Here is a 17,506-nt window from a genome sequence, read left to right as displayed (position 1 = left end):
CTTGCCAGAGTCCCACTTTGTCTGGCTCCTGGGCACCACCTTGTCCTGGCAGCCAGGCTGAGGTGGGATCTTGCAAACCCTCCTGCTTGCACAAACCTCTACTTGGGTGTTGAAAGAGCTGGAAAGTTACTATATGTGACACTGTGTGTGTGTATATATATATACATATATATGTACATATATATATATAGGCTTAAGAAGATGGAAGAGGGGCAGTTCCCATGGCAAAAGTAGTGCTGGGGGTCCTGTGCTTAAGTAGGCTTCCTTCTTTTGGAGCTGAAGAAACAACAAGCTACTTCTCTTTTCTCTAGGCACCTGAGAGAAATGCACGGGTTCAAGCCATGGACTGCAGTTTTGACCTCATTTGCACTGCCAGTGCTTCCTGGGGTAGAAGGAATAAGAGATGTGCATGTGTCTCATGGGGGTTGCCTGGATTGTCACTAGCATTCCACTCCGGGGTGGTTGCACCAGCCGCCACGCTCAATTAGCAGGAATTGTGTGTTAAATCAACAGGACCTGGTCCAGGTAGGTGCGGCCACGGGGTGTCGGATAGCAGGTTTGTGTTGGGACTTGAGCTGCTGGTGTCCTGTTCCTTGAACAAAGCCCATGCTTGTTCCTGCAGCTGTGGCTTCCTACTTGGAAAGGTGAAACTTAAAGGGGAGTGAGGGAAAGAGGAGGGCTGAAAGGCCGTTCCCAGGGAAAGGCCATTCCCAGGTCCCAGCCTGGGACCTCACCAAGCCTTGGGCTCCAAGCATGGTTCCGTTTGTGTAGCCCCTCCAGCCTCTGCAGAGGTGCAGTGGTGGTGTAGCTGAGGTGTGTGACGTGTGTCCCTATGAGCCTCTCTTCCCCTTCACCGCCTCAGGGCCTGCCAGGTTATGCAAGAGCTAGAGCAGGAACCAGGTAAATGCTCTGATGTCCTCATGTTGGGTGACTACCAGACAGCAGAATGATCCCAGGGAATTCTGAGTCCTTTTTCTTTTTCTTTTTTCTTCTTCTGGCCATGCTTGCAGCATAGATGAAAGATCACAGGGGCTTCTAGAAAAGAGCTGCCCCAAATCAAGACTGGTGCAAAAGGGTTCAGGAGAGCAAAAAGCTGCTGTTCCATTGCTCTTATAATTGCAAAGTGTTAGCCTCTGTGGGATGCTTTGTCCATCATGCTTTATCCTGGGTTTAATAGGAGTTGTCTTGTAGGCTTTTCCAGGAAGGATTTTGCTTACAAACAAAAAAGGGAGAGGGTGGGAAAAGGAAATGCAAAATGTATGGTTAGCCATGCTCAAGAAAAAACAAGAGAGCTGGAGTGGGAAAGAGTTGGACATAATTCCCAGAGATCAGATGTGAGGTGACTGCTCTTGTTTACTGGCTGTGTTTACGCAACCCCAGCCGCTGATTTATCCCCTGACAGCGGATACTGGCTGCTGGGGCGCCAAGGGCCTTTCTGGAGGGCTCGGCTGAGCCGCGCAGGGTGTTTCTTATTGAGGCTTCAAAGGCAATGGAACAATGTAGCCGCACATCCGAGGCGCTGCCGGAGCCGGAGGGATGTGGGGGGAGAGGACAATGGCTCATCCCGCTGGAGCGCCTTTGTGCCGCGGAGCCCCCCGCTCCCCGGAGAGGCCCTGGCGCCGCCGGGGAGTGTTGTCCGTGTTTTGCTGCCAGTGGGGTTGGAGCGCAGCCGCAGCTGGGATGTGGCCGCAGCGGTTTCTCTGGGTGTTGTGCTCCGGTGGCGATCAGAGCAGAGCCCCCTCCGGCACGCAGCTTGTGCTCCTGGGCGCTCGCCCTCCTGCCGAGGCCCAAGGCGGCGCCGAGCTGCTGGGCTCATCGCTCTGGGGGGCTGGTGGTGGTGCTCAAGGCACTGGGCTGGGACTCATTCCTGTTTTTTTTTTTGTTTGTTTGTTTGTTTGTTTGTTTTTTTTTTTCTCGAATTCTTCGATTTGCCCCAACCCCTCCAGGACACGGTCCCGAAAAGGTCGCACTGGATGTGCGCCTGGGCCCATGCTGTGTGGGATGGCAGCACTGTTGCTGGCGGGCTGTCCTGCATCCTGCATGGGCAGAGGGACCTGTGGCGAGCGTCTGCCATGGTCAATAACATGGGAAGGCACCAGGACCTCCTGTTGCAGAGGCCACCAAGGAAGGGTGAGTGGCCGGGGTAAAGTGCTCTAGCAGGACCATGTTTTCTCCTGTCGTGTCGGCTTAGCTTTGCATTGCCTTATCTATAATTTGACCCTCAGGTGATATGTTCCCACTGGGAATTTGCCTTTTAAAGCTTGTCTTCTCCAGAGAGGTGTTTGGTAAGTGTCCACTGCCAACCTCTGCCTTGTGGTTAATGAATACCCACTCTGAGCTCAGCTCTGGAGCCAGTGACCCTCGTGGGCAATCAGCGCTTAAGTTCACACAGGTTCAGGGTCACAAGGTGCCCGCGTGTGCTAGCAACCAGCTCAACTGGATAGGAAGATTTTTATCGTATGCTGCTGGCAAGGAGATAACTTCACATGAAGCGTTTGTGTCCCAAGGCTCACTGCAGTGCTGGGGGGCTCCAAAGGCCAAGGATGTCAAGGGCTGCTGTAGGGCCAAGGCCTTCTCATATATGGAGGTGTTTCTGAGGAGCCTCAATTTGCTGGGAATTTCCATGGAAAAAGGGATCTTTCAGAGCTCCTAAACAGGCTGCTGGTGACAAGTCCTGACCAAGGATGGGGTGCTCTTTTGCTGCTCTACCTGCTGCTGCTCTCACTCCTGTGGAGGTGAACAGGTACCCCCACAGCGTAGGAGAGGAGAACGAAGGTTGTCCACTCAAAAATTGAAAGTGCTGCAAAACTCTCATGTTGCCTGCCCTTCAATAAGATGCATGTCATTGTGTCCTTATCACTATAAAGAAAGAGTGGGAATTCAGGACTGAGGAGACACTATGCCAGCTGTTATTGGTGCAAGGGCTTTATTTTATACTAAGAGCTGGCTTTATGTTACTGAGTAAGAGCTGGTGGAGCCATTTGTGTTGTTGATCCATTTGGCTTGATGATCACAAGGTGGCTGAGCCCTCTCTAGATAGTTTCCTTGGTAGCCTCTGCAAAGGAAGAGCATCGTCCTTCTGTCTACATCCATCCATCTTGCATTCCCCCATCTTTGGCCTGTGTGGCTCTCCAAGCACCGAGGAAACGGGAATAGCTTCACTCCAATGCTTGATTTCCTAATTTCTGTGTGCCGAAACCGTGACTCCTCCTCCTATCACAGCTGCAGGATTGCTAAAGTCCAAACAGCACAAGCTGCTCGGGGAAGCACCCTCCTGCCTCTGGCCCTGCCTCCTGTGCCAGGGTGCATAAAAGAGCTCAGGAGACTGTTCCCAAGCCTCCATCTCCCTTCAGGAACCCAGGGGGACCAGGGAAGCTGCAGGCTTTCCTCCCTGCCCGACACTCTTGTGCACACGTCCAAGAGCTGCAGCGAGCAGGTAAACACAGAGCAGAGGGATACGCCAGAGGGAGCCTGGCGAGACAAAGCCGGGAAGGGGGACGGTGTCGCTGGGGGTGTCGCTGCCGCGTGGGCTCAGTGGCTGCTTCCTTGCCCGGCGCAGGACACCATGGTGCGGCGGGTGGCCATCGTGGGCGCCGGGGTCAGCGGACTCGCCGCCGTCAAGTGCTGCCGGGAAGAGGGGCTGGAACCCACCTGCTTCGAGCGGAGCGAGGACATCGGCGGGCTGTGGCGCTATGCGGTGAGCTTGGAACGTTTTTTCGTTGTTGGCTCTCTGCTTTTTACCTGGCTTCACACTGGAGGAGGGAGACAGAGGAGGATGATTCTCGGAAGCGTCTGTGTAATTTCTAACCCCAAAATGCTTTCTGGGCTTGGATTTTGTTCTCTTGCCTGGAGCAATCCACCTGTGGCAGCCTATACATCTTCCAGCTAAGTAGAAAGAAAAGAAATGACTTTGAACTCTGCATCTGTTCATAGAAAGAGATGTTTCAGCTTTAAAATGGTTGCCATGTGTGTGCAGGAGCATGCCGAGGAGGGTCGAGCCAGCATCTACCGCACTGTCTTCACCAACTCTTGCAAAGAGATGATGTGCTACCCCGACTTTCCCTTCCCTGATGATCACCCCAATTACATGCACAACACGAAGCTCCAGGAGTATATCTGGAAATTCGCCGAGCACTTTGATCTGCTCCAGCACATCCGCTTCAAGGTAGGAAACCTGGAGCGTGGAAGGGGCAAGGGCAGCAAGTGACTGGGGAAACTGGGAAGGGAGACGTCACGTTGGGATCTCCTTGCCATAGGGGAAAAATCCTTCCAGGAAAAGGTCCTGGGGAATAGTCGTTAGATGGGGCCTTCTCAGCTTTTCAGGGGTAATGCTAAACCACCAGCCATCATGTGAAAAGTGCTGTTTCTGCATTGTCTTCTCCAGAAGATGGTGGTTTGGGGAACTTTCTCCTGCTTTTCTTTTGTTGTTGCTTTCTGATCTGAATCAAGGATCTCAGTTATGAAAAATATAATGAAATGGAAGTACACTTAAAAGTAAAACAGTCTTACATAAGCAACCTTTTAAAAACAAACCACAAGCTTAATTCTTTTGTGTGGTGTTTTTTTTTTTCTGCTGACCACTTGCCAAGAAACAGCCATTCCATGGCTTGGTTTGCGCTGAGCTTGAAGCCACGCTCACAAATGAATCTGTTCCCCCAGAGCAACTGGCACAAAATTGCAGAGGCCAATGTCCCCTGGACTGCTTGGGACCCCTGAATCTCGCAGGAGCATTCCCAAACCTTCCTATGTGCACCACAAATATGCATGGATCTGTTTGTTCATTCTATTTAAGACCCTGGTCACCAAAGTAAAAAAACGCCCTGACTTTTCTGTTACGGGGCAATGGGATGTGGTTACGGAAAAGGAAGGGAAGAAAGAGACGGAGGTGTTTGACGCTGTTATGATCTGTTCTGGGCATCACGTCTACCCAAATTTCCCTGCTGCCAGCTTCCCAGGTAAGCTGTGTGTGCTTAAGACACCTAACATGACACAGCCAGGAAAGTATCTTCTATCAGACTCTTTTTCCCTGAAAAAAGTAGGGGAAAAAAAGCCTATTTAGCTTTGAAGAGTGTCATTGGCATGATTAGCATTGCTTTTTTTCCATTAAGGAAATCAAAACGTGTTTTTAAAGAAGAAAAATTCAGTATTTAAACTGTATCAAAGCAAGGACATTTTTTTTACTACAGACATTTCTAATCTTTCCATGAAAAAAAGAAAATGATCTTGGAGTGTTTCCTTTTACAAAATCCCTCGGGTGGGGGGAAAAAAATCTGTTAAGCACTTTCTTTTTGGCATTTTCCTGTGACTTCTAGCACAGATGTCACACACTTTAGCAGAGTGCCTTTGCCTCTCAGTCATGCTTTTAGGGGCAAAATTCCTGGTGATGAACATGTGCTTTTGGGAACTTTTTGGGAGAATGGAGAGTGCTGGCAGGACGGCTTCAACTCTGGATTGCCAGCTGTGCAGGAACCCTTGCCAGCCAATGCTCTGAGCCCTACGCTTGGATCTGCAAGGACATGACGTAAATGTGTTGCTCACAGGGCACCTTCGCTCTCGATCAGGTGACAACAACTTGCCACTGCTGCCCAAGTGTCTCAACATCCTTGCCCTTGTCTGCAGTCAAGGCCTTGCTGGGCCCTGCTTGGTAGCAAAGATGACTTGGTCAAGGGGAAGAAAACGGTCTCATCTAATATTATTTTGGCCCTTGTTCTTAGGAGCACTAGCAATTGTAGCTGCTTACCCAGATCATTCAGAAATTGTAGTGTCTCAATCGATTCAACACATGAACAGACGTGTTTTGGAGCAGTCTGCTCTAGGTGACCCTACTTGAGCAGGAAGCTAGACCAGAGGATCTCTGGGAGTCCCTGTCAGCCTTAACTACTCTGTGTTAGTCTGGTTGCCTCTTGTTTTTGTTTCTGGGGTGAATTATTTTCCTTTCTTCTCTTTCATGCAGGAATACAGAAGTTTAAAGGCTGCTACTTCCACAGCCGAGAGTACAAGGAGCCGGAAAAATTCAGAGGGAAGAAAGTGCTAGTGATTGGCTTGGGCAACTCAGGCTGTGACATTGCCGTGGAGCTCAGCACTGTGGCATCGCAGGTATGGAGCCCATGGCCCTGCAGCGGGGGAGAGAAAAATTGGAGTCAAGAGTTCACAGCAGGATTGAGAGGCTGGGAAAACCCAGCATATGCCCATGTTCCTTGCTGTGGCCTCTAAGAGCTGCCTCTGACCGTGAAATCACATGCTCACACCTGCCTGGCCATTTCTGCAGGTCTACCTGAGCTCCAGAAGTGGTTCCTGGGTAATGAGTCGTGTTTGGGAGCATGGTTACCCATGGGATATGAAGATCGTCACTCGCTTTCAGACCTGGCTAGGGACCATCCTTCCCAGGGCACTCAGTGACTGGTTGTATGTGAGGAGAATGAACTGGCCATTCAAGCACGAGAACTTTGGCCTCATGCCGGTAGATGGGTGAGCATGTGTGTTTTGTGGAGGGGGTGGCATCAAGGCACGTGGGGTTGACCACAGCACTCATCTCCTTTGCCTCTTCTCCTTTGCTTCATATTCTTCCCAAGTGCAGGGCTTGGCAAGCCTCTCCTGGCATGCCTTTCCTGGATGTTCCCAGGAGCTCCCCATGGGTGATGGCCTCTCTGCCTGTTTCCTTGCAGGACTCTCCGTAAAGAGCCGGTGTTCAATGACGACCTCCCAAGCCGCATTGCATGTGGTGTGGTGGTGGTGAAGCCTAATGTGAAGGAATTCAGAGAAACGTCTGTCTTGTTCCAAGATGGGACAGTTCAGGAGGATGTTGATGTGGTCATCTTCGCTACTGGCTACAGCTTTTCCTACCCTTTCATGGAGGATGACTCCATCATCAAAAGCAGGGGCAACATCACTCTTTACAAAAGCATCCTTCCTCCTCGGCTGGAGAAGCCAACCTTGGCCGTCATTGGACTAGTCCAGTCCCTTGGACCCATCATCCCCATATCAGAGCTTCAGTGTCGCTGGGCAGTTAAGGTGTTCCAGGGTAAGTGGAAGGGCACATCCTGAGCAAAGGGTCTAGCATTTTGCCGTAGTGGTGTAGTTGGGAATTACCAGTTTTAATAGCAAATTTGGTGGAGAATATATATATATATTTTTTTTTACCCCTCCCTGTCCTTGGGGGGCTATTTTTATTTCCCTGCCAGAGGTATCATATTGCCAGAAACAGATGCAGTGTTTTGTATGTCTACAGCCTAATGATGGAGGGAGAGAAGAAGCCAAGTGGAAGTTTCAGTCTCAAGGGAAGACTGATAATAGCTTTTTGTGTGTGTGTGTTTATTTTCCCCCATATCAATTATTATTTCACAGTTACAAAGCCACCTCACTGGTCTCTGTGTGATGAGGTGCCTTGTTCCATGGGAGAAGTCATTTTTCAGACTGCTGCCAATGGCTACGAGGTCCTCATGGTGGAAAAGCAGATTCTCTTGGGCACAGTCACACATATTAAAGGAGCAGGGGGGAGTCAGTGTCCTACAGAGACAGCTTCTGTAGACTCCTGGTTTTGTCATGCCCTGGAGACCCAAGACTGACTCGAGCCCAGAACTTCATGCCAAAGGGAAGAGAAGCCCTGAAGCATGGAAACCCTGTTGGCTGTGAGGGGGATCTCCCAGACATCCTCTCTTGACCAACACTCTTCCTGCTGTTTCCAGGGCTGTGCAGACTTCCTTCAGTGAATGAGATGATGGATGACATTGATGAGAAGTCAGGGAAGAAGCTGAAGTGGTAGGTGCAGCTCACAGTGACCTCACAGGGAGAGGACCAAAAGCCATGCCTTTCTCAGCTGCCTGTGGGTGGAAGGACAGGCACGGGGAGAGCTGCTGGGAGAGCAGCTCACAAGCAAGGGGAAGGCAGCTTCTTCCAAGGGGTTTCTCTGAAATGCCCTGTTCAATTCTCAAACATGTTAATCCACAGGTTGCCTCTCTGCAACGGAGGAAAACTCAGCCCAGCTCTCACTGGTGTTGGTGGATATGTTTCTACTTGGAGCTATTATAGCTATGTGTTTCTACCACTTGTAGGGCCTGAACTATGCAAATTTGGGTGGAAAATTTCTGGTGAAAAGGTTTCTTGTTCAAAAATGCTTGTTTGCTGTTATCGAGCCCATCAGTTTGAAAACATGTTCTGTGCTCAAATGCAAGGAGAGTGAAGCTCCTGCAAAAATAGAACATTTCTGTCCATATTCTTCAAACTGACATTTTAGTTTCATAAATTACATAAAGATGCCTTGTTTTCCCCCACTCTGAGTGTATCTCATGCTATAGCTAAGCAATATTTTTTTTTTAGAATATAAAAAGTAAAAATAAGAATATAAGCAGTCAAAACTGAGACATGACCCAAGCAATGTTTTACTTCGTTTTTAGAAACCGTTGCGTTACAGGAAGTTTCAACATGCAGCATTGTACTATGATCCAGATTTCTTCATTAATGCCAGTAATAATTGTTCCATATAATGGTGCTCCCAGATAGCTTGGGGACGGGTAGAGCAAGGGACAGACACTGTTGTCTCCACTATACCAAAAGGGGATGTGTCCTATTCCCTCTTTTGGGAACTTCCAGCAGGAACAGGTTCTCTGTCCCTTGCACTGAAGAAAAGAGATGCTGAAAATTACAGAGGGCTCCTGTTGTGTTTTGCCAAGTTCCTGCACTGATTTGACCCTGCATGGAGATTTCTTTGTCCTTTTTTTTTTTTTCTTTTCTTTTCTTTTTCTTTCCTTCCTACTAAGCCGGAGCAAGGAATCTGAGTGGAATTAGAGTTTAGGTTTTACTCCTCTACTCTGGCTTAAAGTTCCTTTAAAATACAAGGAAAGGAGACAGTCAATGACAAATGTTGTTGGCATGGACAGGGTCTCTTTTCGCACAACGTAGCAACTTACCTTAGCACTTGCACTTATTACCTTACATAATTTGCACTCTCCATTTGAACCAGATCCCACTGCAGACCTGGAAGGTGCAACATGAAAGGACACCATGAGAGTGGCCCATTGGACCTAGCACAGAAATGGAGGCCACAAAGCAAGCTGGCCGAGTGGCATGAGTGATTTCTAGCCCCAGAATGGGGAACTGAGCTCCCGCACCACCTCTTCTTTCTGCCGCCATGTGCTGCAGGAGGATCTTGGGGCTGTGCGAGGTAAAATGAAAAGGAAAAATGTGTCAAAAGGAGCCTTGTCTTCTCTCTCCCCAAAGGTATGGGACCAGCAACACTCTGCAGATGGATTATATCACCTATATGGATGAGCTGGCCACCGCCATTGGCGTGAAGCCCAACCTGCCCAAGCTGCTGCTGACGGATCCGCGGCTGGCGCTGGAGGTCTTCTTCGGCCCCTGCACCCCCTATCAGTTTCGGCTGACGGGGCCGGGAAAGTGGAGTGGTGCCCGGAGAGCCATCCTAACCCAGTGGGACCGGACGCTGAGGGTCACACGGACGCGGGTGGCCCCCACCACCTCTGTGACCTTCCCCATTCTGGTGGTGCTGAAGCTGCTCTTCCTCCCACTGCTTCTTGTGGCCATCCTCGCTGCCCTTTACTGCTAAGAGAGGCTTGATGAGAAGCAGCCAGGTGGGAAGTGGTGTTACCATAAAACAGTCCATGAAAGTCCTGACCAATGGCACCGATAAATAAAATGCCATCTCCGTGCTTTTTAGACTTGGGAGCCTTCTTGGCTGGGTCTAGGGCAGTGTAAATCCTAAGCCTAGTAATGCTGCTTATGTTATCCCTCAAAACATGGCCCAAAAATGGGTTTATGGGTTATAAATGCCTCCATCTCCCATCTCATTTCTCAGTGAAAGCCTGGAGCCAACATGTTGGTTTTGCTGTGAAGCTTGCCCTTTGGGTGAAACTAACTCAATTTAGTTGGCACTTCTGATTAATCAATGTCCTCATAAATAAACACCCATATTTGTGGTTTTTCCTCCATCAGAAAAAGACACCAAAATGAAAATTTTCAGCTGAAAACAAAAGTAACTACATCAAAAGAATATTTCTTTGCAAAAGATAAGATTCCTTTGGAAAATAATGCTCTCCAGCTTATATAAGTTGCCTGCCGGCACTGAGAACAACATCTGGGCTTTGCTGGAGCCCACATGCTTTCGAAAGCAGACATGAACCATATCCAAAAGCCCAAATAATCAGTCAAGCTCGGGTTGTGTAATCAGAAGTGGCAGCTGCAGGGCTCTTAGAAGGACATCGGTGCTTAGTTCGAGCGGGCACTGTGGCAGGGTCGAACCTTCTGCAAGCACCTGGGTACTGGATGAGGGGTTCACTGAGACTATGGGAGCTCCTTGCTGGAAAGAAAGATGTTTCCCAGGAACACAGGCCGTTGTTGCCAGCCCCCTGCTAATGCCCAGGGCAGCCTGCGGCCCCAGGATACACTCACCATGTGCTGTCTTTTTGCAAAATACTCCACAGTTTTATGAAGCACCAGATAAATGCAGAGTAGTACGGTTATCCTAAGCTCTGGATCTCCAAATGAGATTAAAGGACAGGTTGATGCCCCCGGCTACTGGCTGAGAACACTGATAATAAGCTCTCTGGTGCCAGGAGATGAAGGTTTATAGCTTCTCCCAACACAAATCACGCCTATATAGGAAACACCTCTGGTTTTTGACTTTTGTCTAAGTCAAAAAAGCTCAAATGTACTATATATCTCAAAAATACAAATAAAAACGCAGCGGAATCTTCTAATTAGCCTTTTGGATTTTTTTCCTACAATTTAGCAAACAGCACATGCTGTATCTGTGTGGTATCAATGCTGGCTGATGGCTGCAGCCTCATCACTAGCCAGGACACAGGGTGCCAAGGCAGAAGATGCTGCTGTTTGCTTGATGCTCAGAGGATGCGGTCGGTGGGTGAAGGATGACAGGGAGCCCCTGCAGCTCCGGGCTATTGTCACGGAGACTAACGGGAAGAAGGAATCAGCCATTTTTGATGCCGTGCTGTGTTGGTCACCGTAGAGATTCATATGCCCCACTAGAGCCCATTTGAGGGAAAGGCTGTTTATAAAGTGCTGTGACAAGTGCTTGCCTAGCAACAGGGTTAATAAGTTGCATATATGCCAGATGGGAAGGCTGTTTCCACAGAAGAACAGCCAAACAGCTGTACGCCAGGAGGATGGGAGGTGGCTGGCTCCTACACAACTGGCCAGGGCTGCTGGCCGCTGGGCCCACAGCTACACCCTTTTCAGGGAGGTTGAAACCCAAATCCTCCAGGCTGTCTTTGGCTGGAAGTTAGTGGAAGTTCACTGTGCATGTGGACAGGCACCATCCCACGTCACCTGGGGAAGGTGGACAGCACTAACAGCCCAGCCAGCACCTTTGTATGATCCAGTCCAGCAATGAGTGCTGCAGTTTCACAAAATGCTACAGCCCTTGGCTTGATCTGACCCTTTTGTTTTGATGTTTTTGGTTGGAGGCCATGTTCCCTGCATGTGGAGAAGTGTTGGGTGATCCAGGATGTCCTTGGCTCTAGAACAACGCTTTGAGTATGGGTCATCTCACTGGATGCAAGGCAGAGACCGACATTCACGCCAGTCCTGTCACTCTGTCAGAAAACTCTTTTGCAGCAAAGCTATGACTTTGGGTAGTACAAACTGTGCTGAAGAAGACAGTGTGACCTTCAAAGGTAGGGTATGCATCAAAAGCATCTTAAAGGAAATGTTGCAAAATCAGGCTAGACTGAAATCCAACTCAGGGATGTCCTCAAAGAAACTGGAGGTCGTTTGTGAGCATGTGTTGATTCTTCCTATTTGCGGACTTCCATGCCTCCCAAGTTTCATGCTGTTTCCCTGCAAAATCCTGCCAGTTGGGCAAAACCACCCCCTCCCCGCTCCCCTTCATGCATCCTTGCACCCCTGCCATTGACAGCAGCAGTGTCATACATGCCCTGGATGTGGCATTGGCAAGTGGGGTGGGTTTCTGAGCTTTTACTCTGTGCACTGCAGTTCTGGGGGAGAGAGACAACTGCTGAGGAGTGATGCGGTTCTGAGCCAGTCTCATCTCAGTACAACTGTGCTTTGCAGAGGCATCGTGTGTTACAAACATGCCAGCCATCTTACAGTGTCTGCTAAAAAAATAGCAGTCTCTTCTGCAATATTCAGAGAACAGCGGCTCTCATTTCTGCTGCCTCAGCAGCAGCAAGACAGTATTTCAACAGTGCTCATAGGTTTCTTTCATGCTTTCTACGAAAACCCACTTACCCCACTTTTTTTCCCCCCCTTCTTGGCCGAAGCAATATTGCAGTTTGTGGGGTCTTTCTTTCTCCCTCTCTTTCTCTCTCTGCCTCTCTTTCTCTCTTTTGTTCTCTTCCTCTTTCTTTCTTTGAATTGATGTGTTTTGTATGAACCACGTAAGCTCAGGCAAAGGCTGATCTGCCACTGAAGAGATGGTTTTTGCCATCTCCATAGAAACTAAGTCTTGCTCAAGGATAAATGAGGGAGCCCAAAATGCCGGCCTAACTCAAGGAAAGAATCATCCAATACACCGAGGCACTGCTGGTGCGCTCATGTTGGCCTGTGTGCAATCTGGCAGCCTTGGCTGTGGTGGTCTTTGACCTCTCCCAGCCCTGATCCCCTCAAGCGCGTGTCAAGCTCACAGAGAACCAACCCAATACTCTGAAGGGTTCAGGATGATTTCCTATTGGAAATAACTTTTCATGTAGAAATACCATCCACCAGGCGGTGGGGCTAAGCCACAGGAATGCTGAGCAACTCCAAACCCTCAGGCTCACCTGTGAGAGCTTGGCAGCTCTTTAAACCTATTAGCAAGCTAATCAAAGGCAGGAGAGAGTCATTTATCACTTTAATCCAGGAACTCCCATTTAAACTGCTAGAGAGGCAATGATGCAAAATCTCCTCAAATACAGACAAGTATGATTATCTATGTGTTGATCAGTTTATCCGCATTTGAAGATAAGAGAAGACTTGAAGACAGGTGAGGCAAATGAGGATGGTCAATTAGGGCTGCTCTGGAGGAGATGTCTCCTGTGCTCCTGAAGTTCCTTCTCATCCTGCTTCCTAGGGGCTGGTGGAACTCTTAGAGCCAAGAAACGATTTGTCAGCTGATATTAACTGGTGCAACTTCTCCAGAGCCTATCCTAGCTGTTTCTTTGCAAGGCAAGTGTGAGTAGTGTGGTAGTGGTACAGTGTTTGGGGTTTGTTTGTTCTCTCCTTCTAAATGATTGTTTCTGGTAATGAATATGTAAACTTAGTCCTTCCAGATGGGAGTCTGGGTGTCCTGGTGTAATGCAAAAATGTATGTCTGTAAGAATGAAGAGTGTTTCCCTGAGGAGCAGGGATGTCAAGTATGGGAACACTTCAGTTCAAGAGGCTCTTACAGAGGCTGCAGGAATTAAAAGCCTTTTAAGTGGATGGAGCTAGAAGCATGGTCAATGTTTGCTCAAAAAAGGTATCAATTGGCTGATTAACTCTTGAAAATTTATTAACTGTTGAAAAACTCTTTAAGGTTGACTGGTTTCATCTGACAACACTGGTAGGAGAGTGACTATTATGCTACAGAGGATAAGATACTCCTAATACTTCAGCCTCCTTCCTTCTCTGAGCAATTAATGTGCTTTACTGTGATCTCTGCTCTCTGGTTAGATGTTCAGAATATCACAGCTGCATTCGTTTGGCTTGAGATAGGCAGTTTAACCCACTCTTGTGAAGGCTAAGTGTAATCCTTTTGCAGTCAGTGTGTTCCCTCTAACCCTAATATGCTGAATAATGGGAGCAAATGGAAAATGTGGACTTGTATTCTGCATTTCTTAGATTTCACAGAGCTTGTAAACATGGAAAGGAACCACCTATGAAGAAAACCTATTTTTCTTCTCGAATTCCTTCAGTGTGATGTACTCCAAAGGCAGCTGACTCAAGCCTGAAAAACAGCAATGCAGGCTATGCTAAGACTTGTTGAATTGTAGATTTGCCCCTCCTTAGCTCGAGGGGTTACTTGACAGAGATGATAAAGCAGTGCCAGAATTTTGCAGAGAAAGTACCTTTCCCCAGGCAAGGACAAGAACCTGCTGGATTCTTTCCTGTCTTGTTTGGAGCAAACAGGCTGTTTGGAGCTGTTTGTCCTCCTTTTGCCCACTCAGTTTCAAGTGGGAGGGGAAAAAGCCTGTTGCAGAACTGAGGTTTGTATGATGGTGATGTGATAAACATGGTGCTGGGGAGTTTTGCCCTTCAAGGGGAGAAGGGGGCTATGCAGCATGCAGGACATGTTGGAGCAGTGCCCTGTTCCCAGTGCTTTTCCTGGACCATTACCATTTATCCACTGCTCCTGGCCTCTGCAGCAGTGTCTGCTTCCCACTTTCCTGGGTCACTCACAAGGATGCTCTTCCCTTGCAGTATGTCCTGGTGCCTGGACTGCTGGCTGGGAGAGGGCCGGTCTCAACCTCTCAAGTCCCTGTGAGGAAAGATAGGGCAAGTGTATTTCCCAAAACTATTACCCTCATGCTAAGAAGGGAAATTCAATGGGACCTTTTGGGAACCTCTTGTTCAGTGTGACCTGTGCTTGGGTCAAAAATCAGGCCAGGAAGGCCTCTTCCAACCCTGTGAACATATGAAAGTCACTGATGTGCTCTCTGTTCTGCACAGACTGTCTTTGGAGAGAAGCTGGAAAGGTCAGTCCTGGCTTTCTCTGGCCACAGCTGGGATGGTAGAGTGCAGGGACCAGGATTCCATCCCCTGCGGTGGCAGCAGCAAAAGTGAGCAGAGCAACCGGGATTTCACTCCATGTTTACGAATGCTTTTCAGAGCCTTAGGCATCTGTGCATAACTACAGTAATTGCACCCCTGCTATCGCATAGTACATCTCCATTGGTAGTTTAATGTTCTATATACCCAGGCTAGAGCATTGCAGAAGTCTGCACAGAGGGGAGCATCCCGAGAATGAAGACAGATTACAGGAAAGCGAGTTTTAATGCCCAGACTTTGGGTGTTCCTAACCTTTGGACATGTTCCTACCACTGCCCCATGCACTGCACCTAAGCACATCCCTTCCTGCGTCCCCAGACAGGCTCTGCACCTTAAAAAATCTACTGTGGCACAATCAAAACCCAAGCTTTAAATCCCAAGAGCAATGCCTCAAGACAGGGCCTGGCTAGCGCTGGGATCCTAAATCTCTCCATCTGCCCATGCTACCAAAAACGATTCAGACTGTCTGCCTTTTCTTCTCTCAGTTACCAAAAAGCATTTCATGAGCTCCAAAGGGACTGAATTCCCCCAGCGGGGCTGGCTAGTGCCACCGTGGCTATGGGCAATGGCAATCTCATCCAAGGAACAGGGCTGCTGCAAGGGGATGTGACCCTGTTCCTGTGCCAGCGGCTCTCCCCTGCCAATACACACCTTGTTTCAGGCAGCTCCCCCAAGCTGGTCTCCAAAAGCACTCATGCTGTCCAAAGCAAGCTCCCCTTGAGGCCTCTGAGAGCACAGGGTTTTCCAAATGCATGAGATGCTTGGATGTGTGCTCACAAACTTGGGCAAATGGAAGCTAATAAGGAAGAAAATATTTTTTCCTTCAAGGATTTCCTATTCTTTTTCCTTTGTGCTGAGTATTGTCAAGCATCTGTGCAGCTGCAAGGTATTACGAAAAAAGAGTCCATCTTCCAGGGAGGCTGGAGAAGGCTGAGTGGGATCACAGGGTCTTTGGGGCACAGAGCCATTCTGGTCACTGGATGGCATTGGGGCAGGATGGAACTTTTGTCAATTGTACTTGGATGTATTATCGAAGGAGTTTAGGCTCCCAGAAGCACCAAGCTTCCCAGGCATTTGCTGCATTTCCCAGCACATTCTTTGGACCTCCTAGAAGACACCAGTGCCATCAAGAGCGGAGGTCCCTGTGGGTGCCACCTGGCCCTGTGACTGCAACCAAGCTGGACTGGCCCACTTGCAGGTGTCCCAGGTAAGCGACGAGCTCTTCCTTGTCAGGCAGTGGGGCACAGCCTTGGGGCTAACCCTGGCCACAGCATTCATGTTGCCAGCGACCCTGCTCATCCCGCGGTGCCAGTGACCCTGACACGCTTGCAAAGCATGAGGACTCCAGCCCATCGTCTGGCCGCCCTTAGGGACTCCCATGCCCTTCTCCAGCACATCTCAGGCCAGTGTCTGCAGAATTAAAAGTATGTTGTTAACAGATGGCTTTTCTTAGAGTCTCTGATATATCTGCCATGATCCCATGGCAAAAACCTTGTGAAATCTCTCTGAACGGTGTGTTGCCAAAGGCACGGCCCTTGGCCGACTGTCTCCTCATGGACTCTGTGTCCTTCTGGATTCATCTGCAGGGATTTGATACTTTCTCTCCAATTGTTCCTTAGTGTATTAAGCAGCAAGGGCAAAGACCACTCTGAAGCCACCCCTGTGCCTTCCCTTCCTGTGATAGTTCACATCTAGGGTATGTCTTGCTGTGTGCCATGTACTGCAAGACTATTTCTGCATCCATTTCCACTTCTGATGTATTTGCACCCTTTCTATGTGTCCATGGCTGTTTCGGTCAATTCCTGTTTGAGCCTCCAGCTCGTAGCAGGACTTTGTCCTCTATCAGCATGGGTGGCTGCAGGCACGGCCACCCCATGCTGCCCCTTGCAGCCCTCCATGTGCGCCACGGCAGGCTGGCTGGGACGCTCCAGGGGCAAAGTCTTGCTGAAACCCTCCCAACTGCCAGCAGCTTTGCTACCTTTTTGGTGGACAGCCAAGAGGCAAGTGAAAACAGTCCTCCCATGTTTCTGGTTTCCCAGAGTTTCTCAGAGCAGGTGCTGCAGGGGGAGCCACCCGTGGGCTCAGGATGCCCTCCAGGCCACCACGACTGTGTGGCTCATTGTCCTCGCAGGTGCGACGCCGCTTTGCTTGCAGAAGAAAAACACCGTGATCCTTTTTCCCAAGCCTTGGCCCCGGCTGGTGTTTTGCCGCTCCTGTGGCCGATGTTGGCCTGGGTGCAGCCCAGATGGCTGTGCTGGGCTGCTCCTCCCCTGGTTGTGCAACTGCCGTGGGGCGGCCGCTCGGCCTCTCCCTGCCTGGGCCAGCGCTCCCTGCACCGCTTATAAATCCCGCGAGCGGCCGCCACGACGGGCCCGCGGAGAAGGCCTGGGAGGTAAGGCGGGAGCCAGCAGCTGCGTTCTGCGATGGGGATGATGTCCATGCCCATGCCTCGCAGCTGGCACGGCTGGGCTGCCAGAACGTGCTTGCATGGGCATCTTCATGGCACGTTGTCGCCATTTCTCATGTAGGAAATGCTAGCAGTGGCGCGTGCAGGGTTGGCGGGAGTCGCCTCTCCTCGGCTCTGCAGGGGATGGAATTCAACTGTGTAATGTCCCTGCAGGCGCTTTTTTATTATTATTATTTTTTCCTTCAAGCGGAGGTTTGGCACAGCTCTGAGGATTAGCACGCAAATATTTGCACGGCTCATACGGAGGGAGCAGTTGGACACTGCCGCAAACAGCACCCGTCTGCAACACGTAGACTCCGCTGTGTCTGTGCCAAGCCCATC

At 49.6% G+C, this 17,506-nt stretch overlaps 1 protein-coding gene across 1 annotated transcript; it reads left to right on the top strand.

Moving 5' to 3' along the window:
* The first annotated feature begins 3,553 nt into the window (after positions 1 to 3,553).
* LOC104569983 (flavin containing dimethylaniline monoxygenase 3) lies at positions 3,554 to 9,636 on the top strand. Its single transcript, XM_088524427.1, has 8 exons — positions 3,554 to 3,697; positions 3,977 to 4,165; positions 4,793 to 4,955; positions 5,954 to 6,096; positions 6,269 to 6,468; positions 6,666 to 7,021; positions 7,686 to 7,758; positions 9,217 to 9,636. The coding sequence occupies exons 1-8, from the start codon at positions 3,566 to 3,568 to the stop codon at positions 9,560 to 9,562; spliced, it is 1,602 nt and encodes a 533-aa protein (XP_088380553.1). The 5' UTR covers positions 3,554 to 3,565; the 3' UTR covers positions 9,563 to 9,636.
* Positions 9,637 to 17,506: the final 7,870 nt, after the last annotated feature.

Source organism: Tinamus guttatus, unplaced genomic scaffold (assembly GCF_059628265.1).
Source record: "Tinamus guttatus ecotype Peru unplaced genomic scaffold, ASM5962826v1 Tinamus_guttatus_pri_ptg000211l, whole genome shotgun sequence".
NCBI classification, from domain to species: Eukaryota; Metazoa; Chordata; class Aves; order Tinamiformes; family Tinamidae; genus Tinamus; species Tinamus guttatus.
The sequence above is the reverse complement of the archived record's forward strand: the minus strand, read 5'-3'. Positions and strand labels throughout refer to the sequence as shown.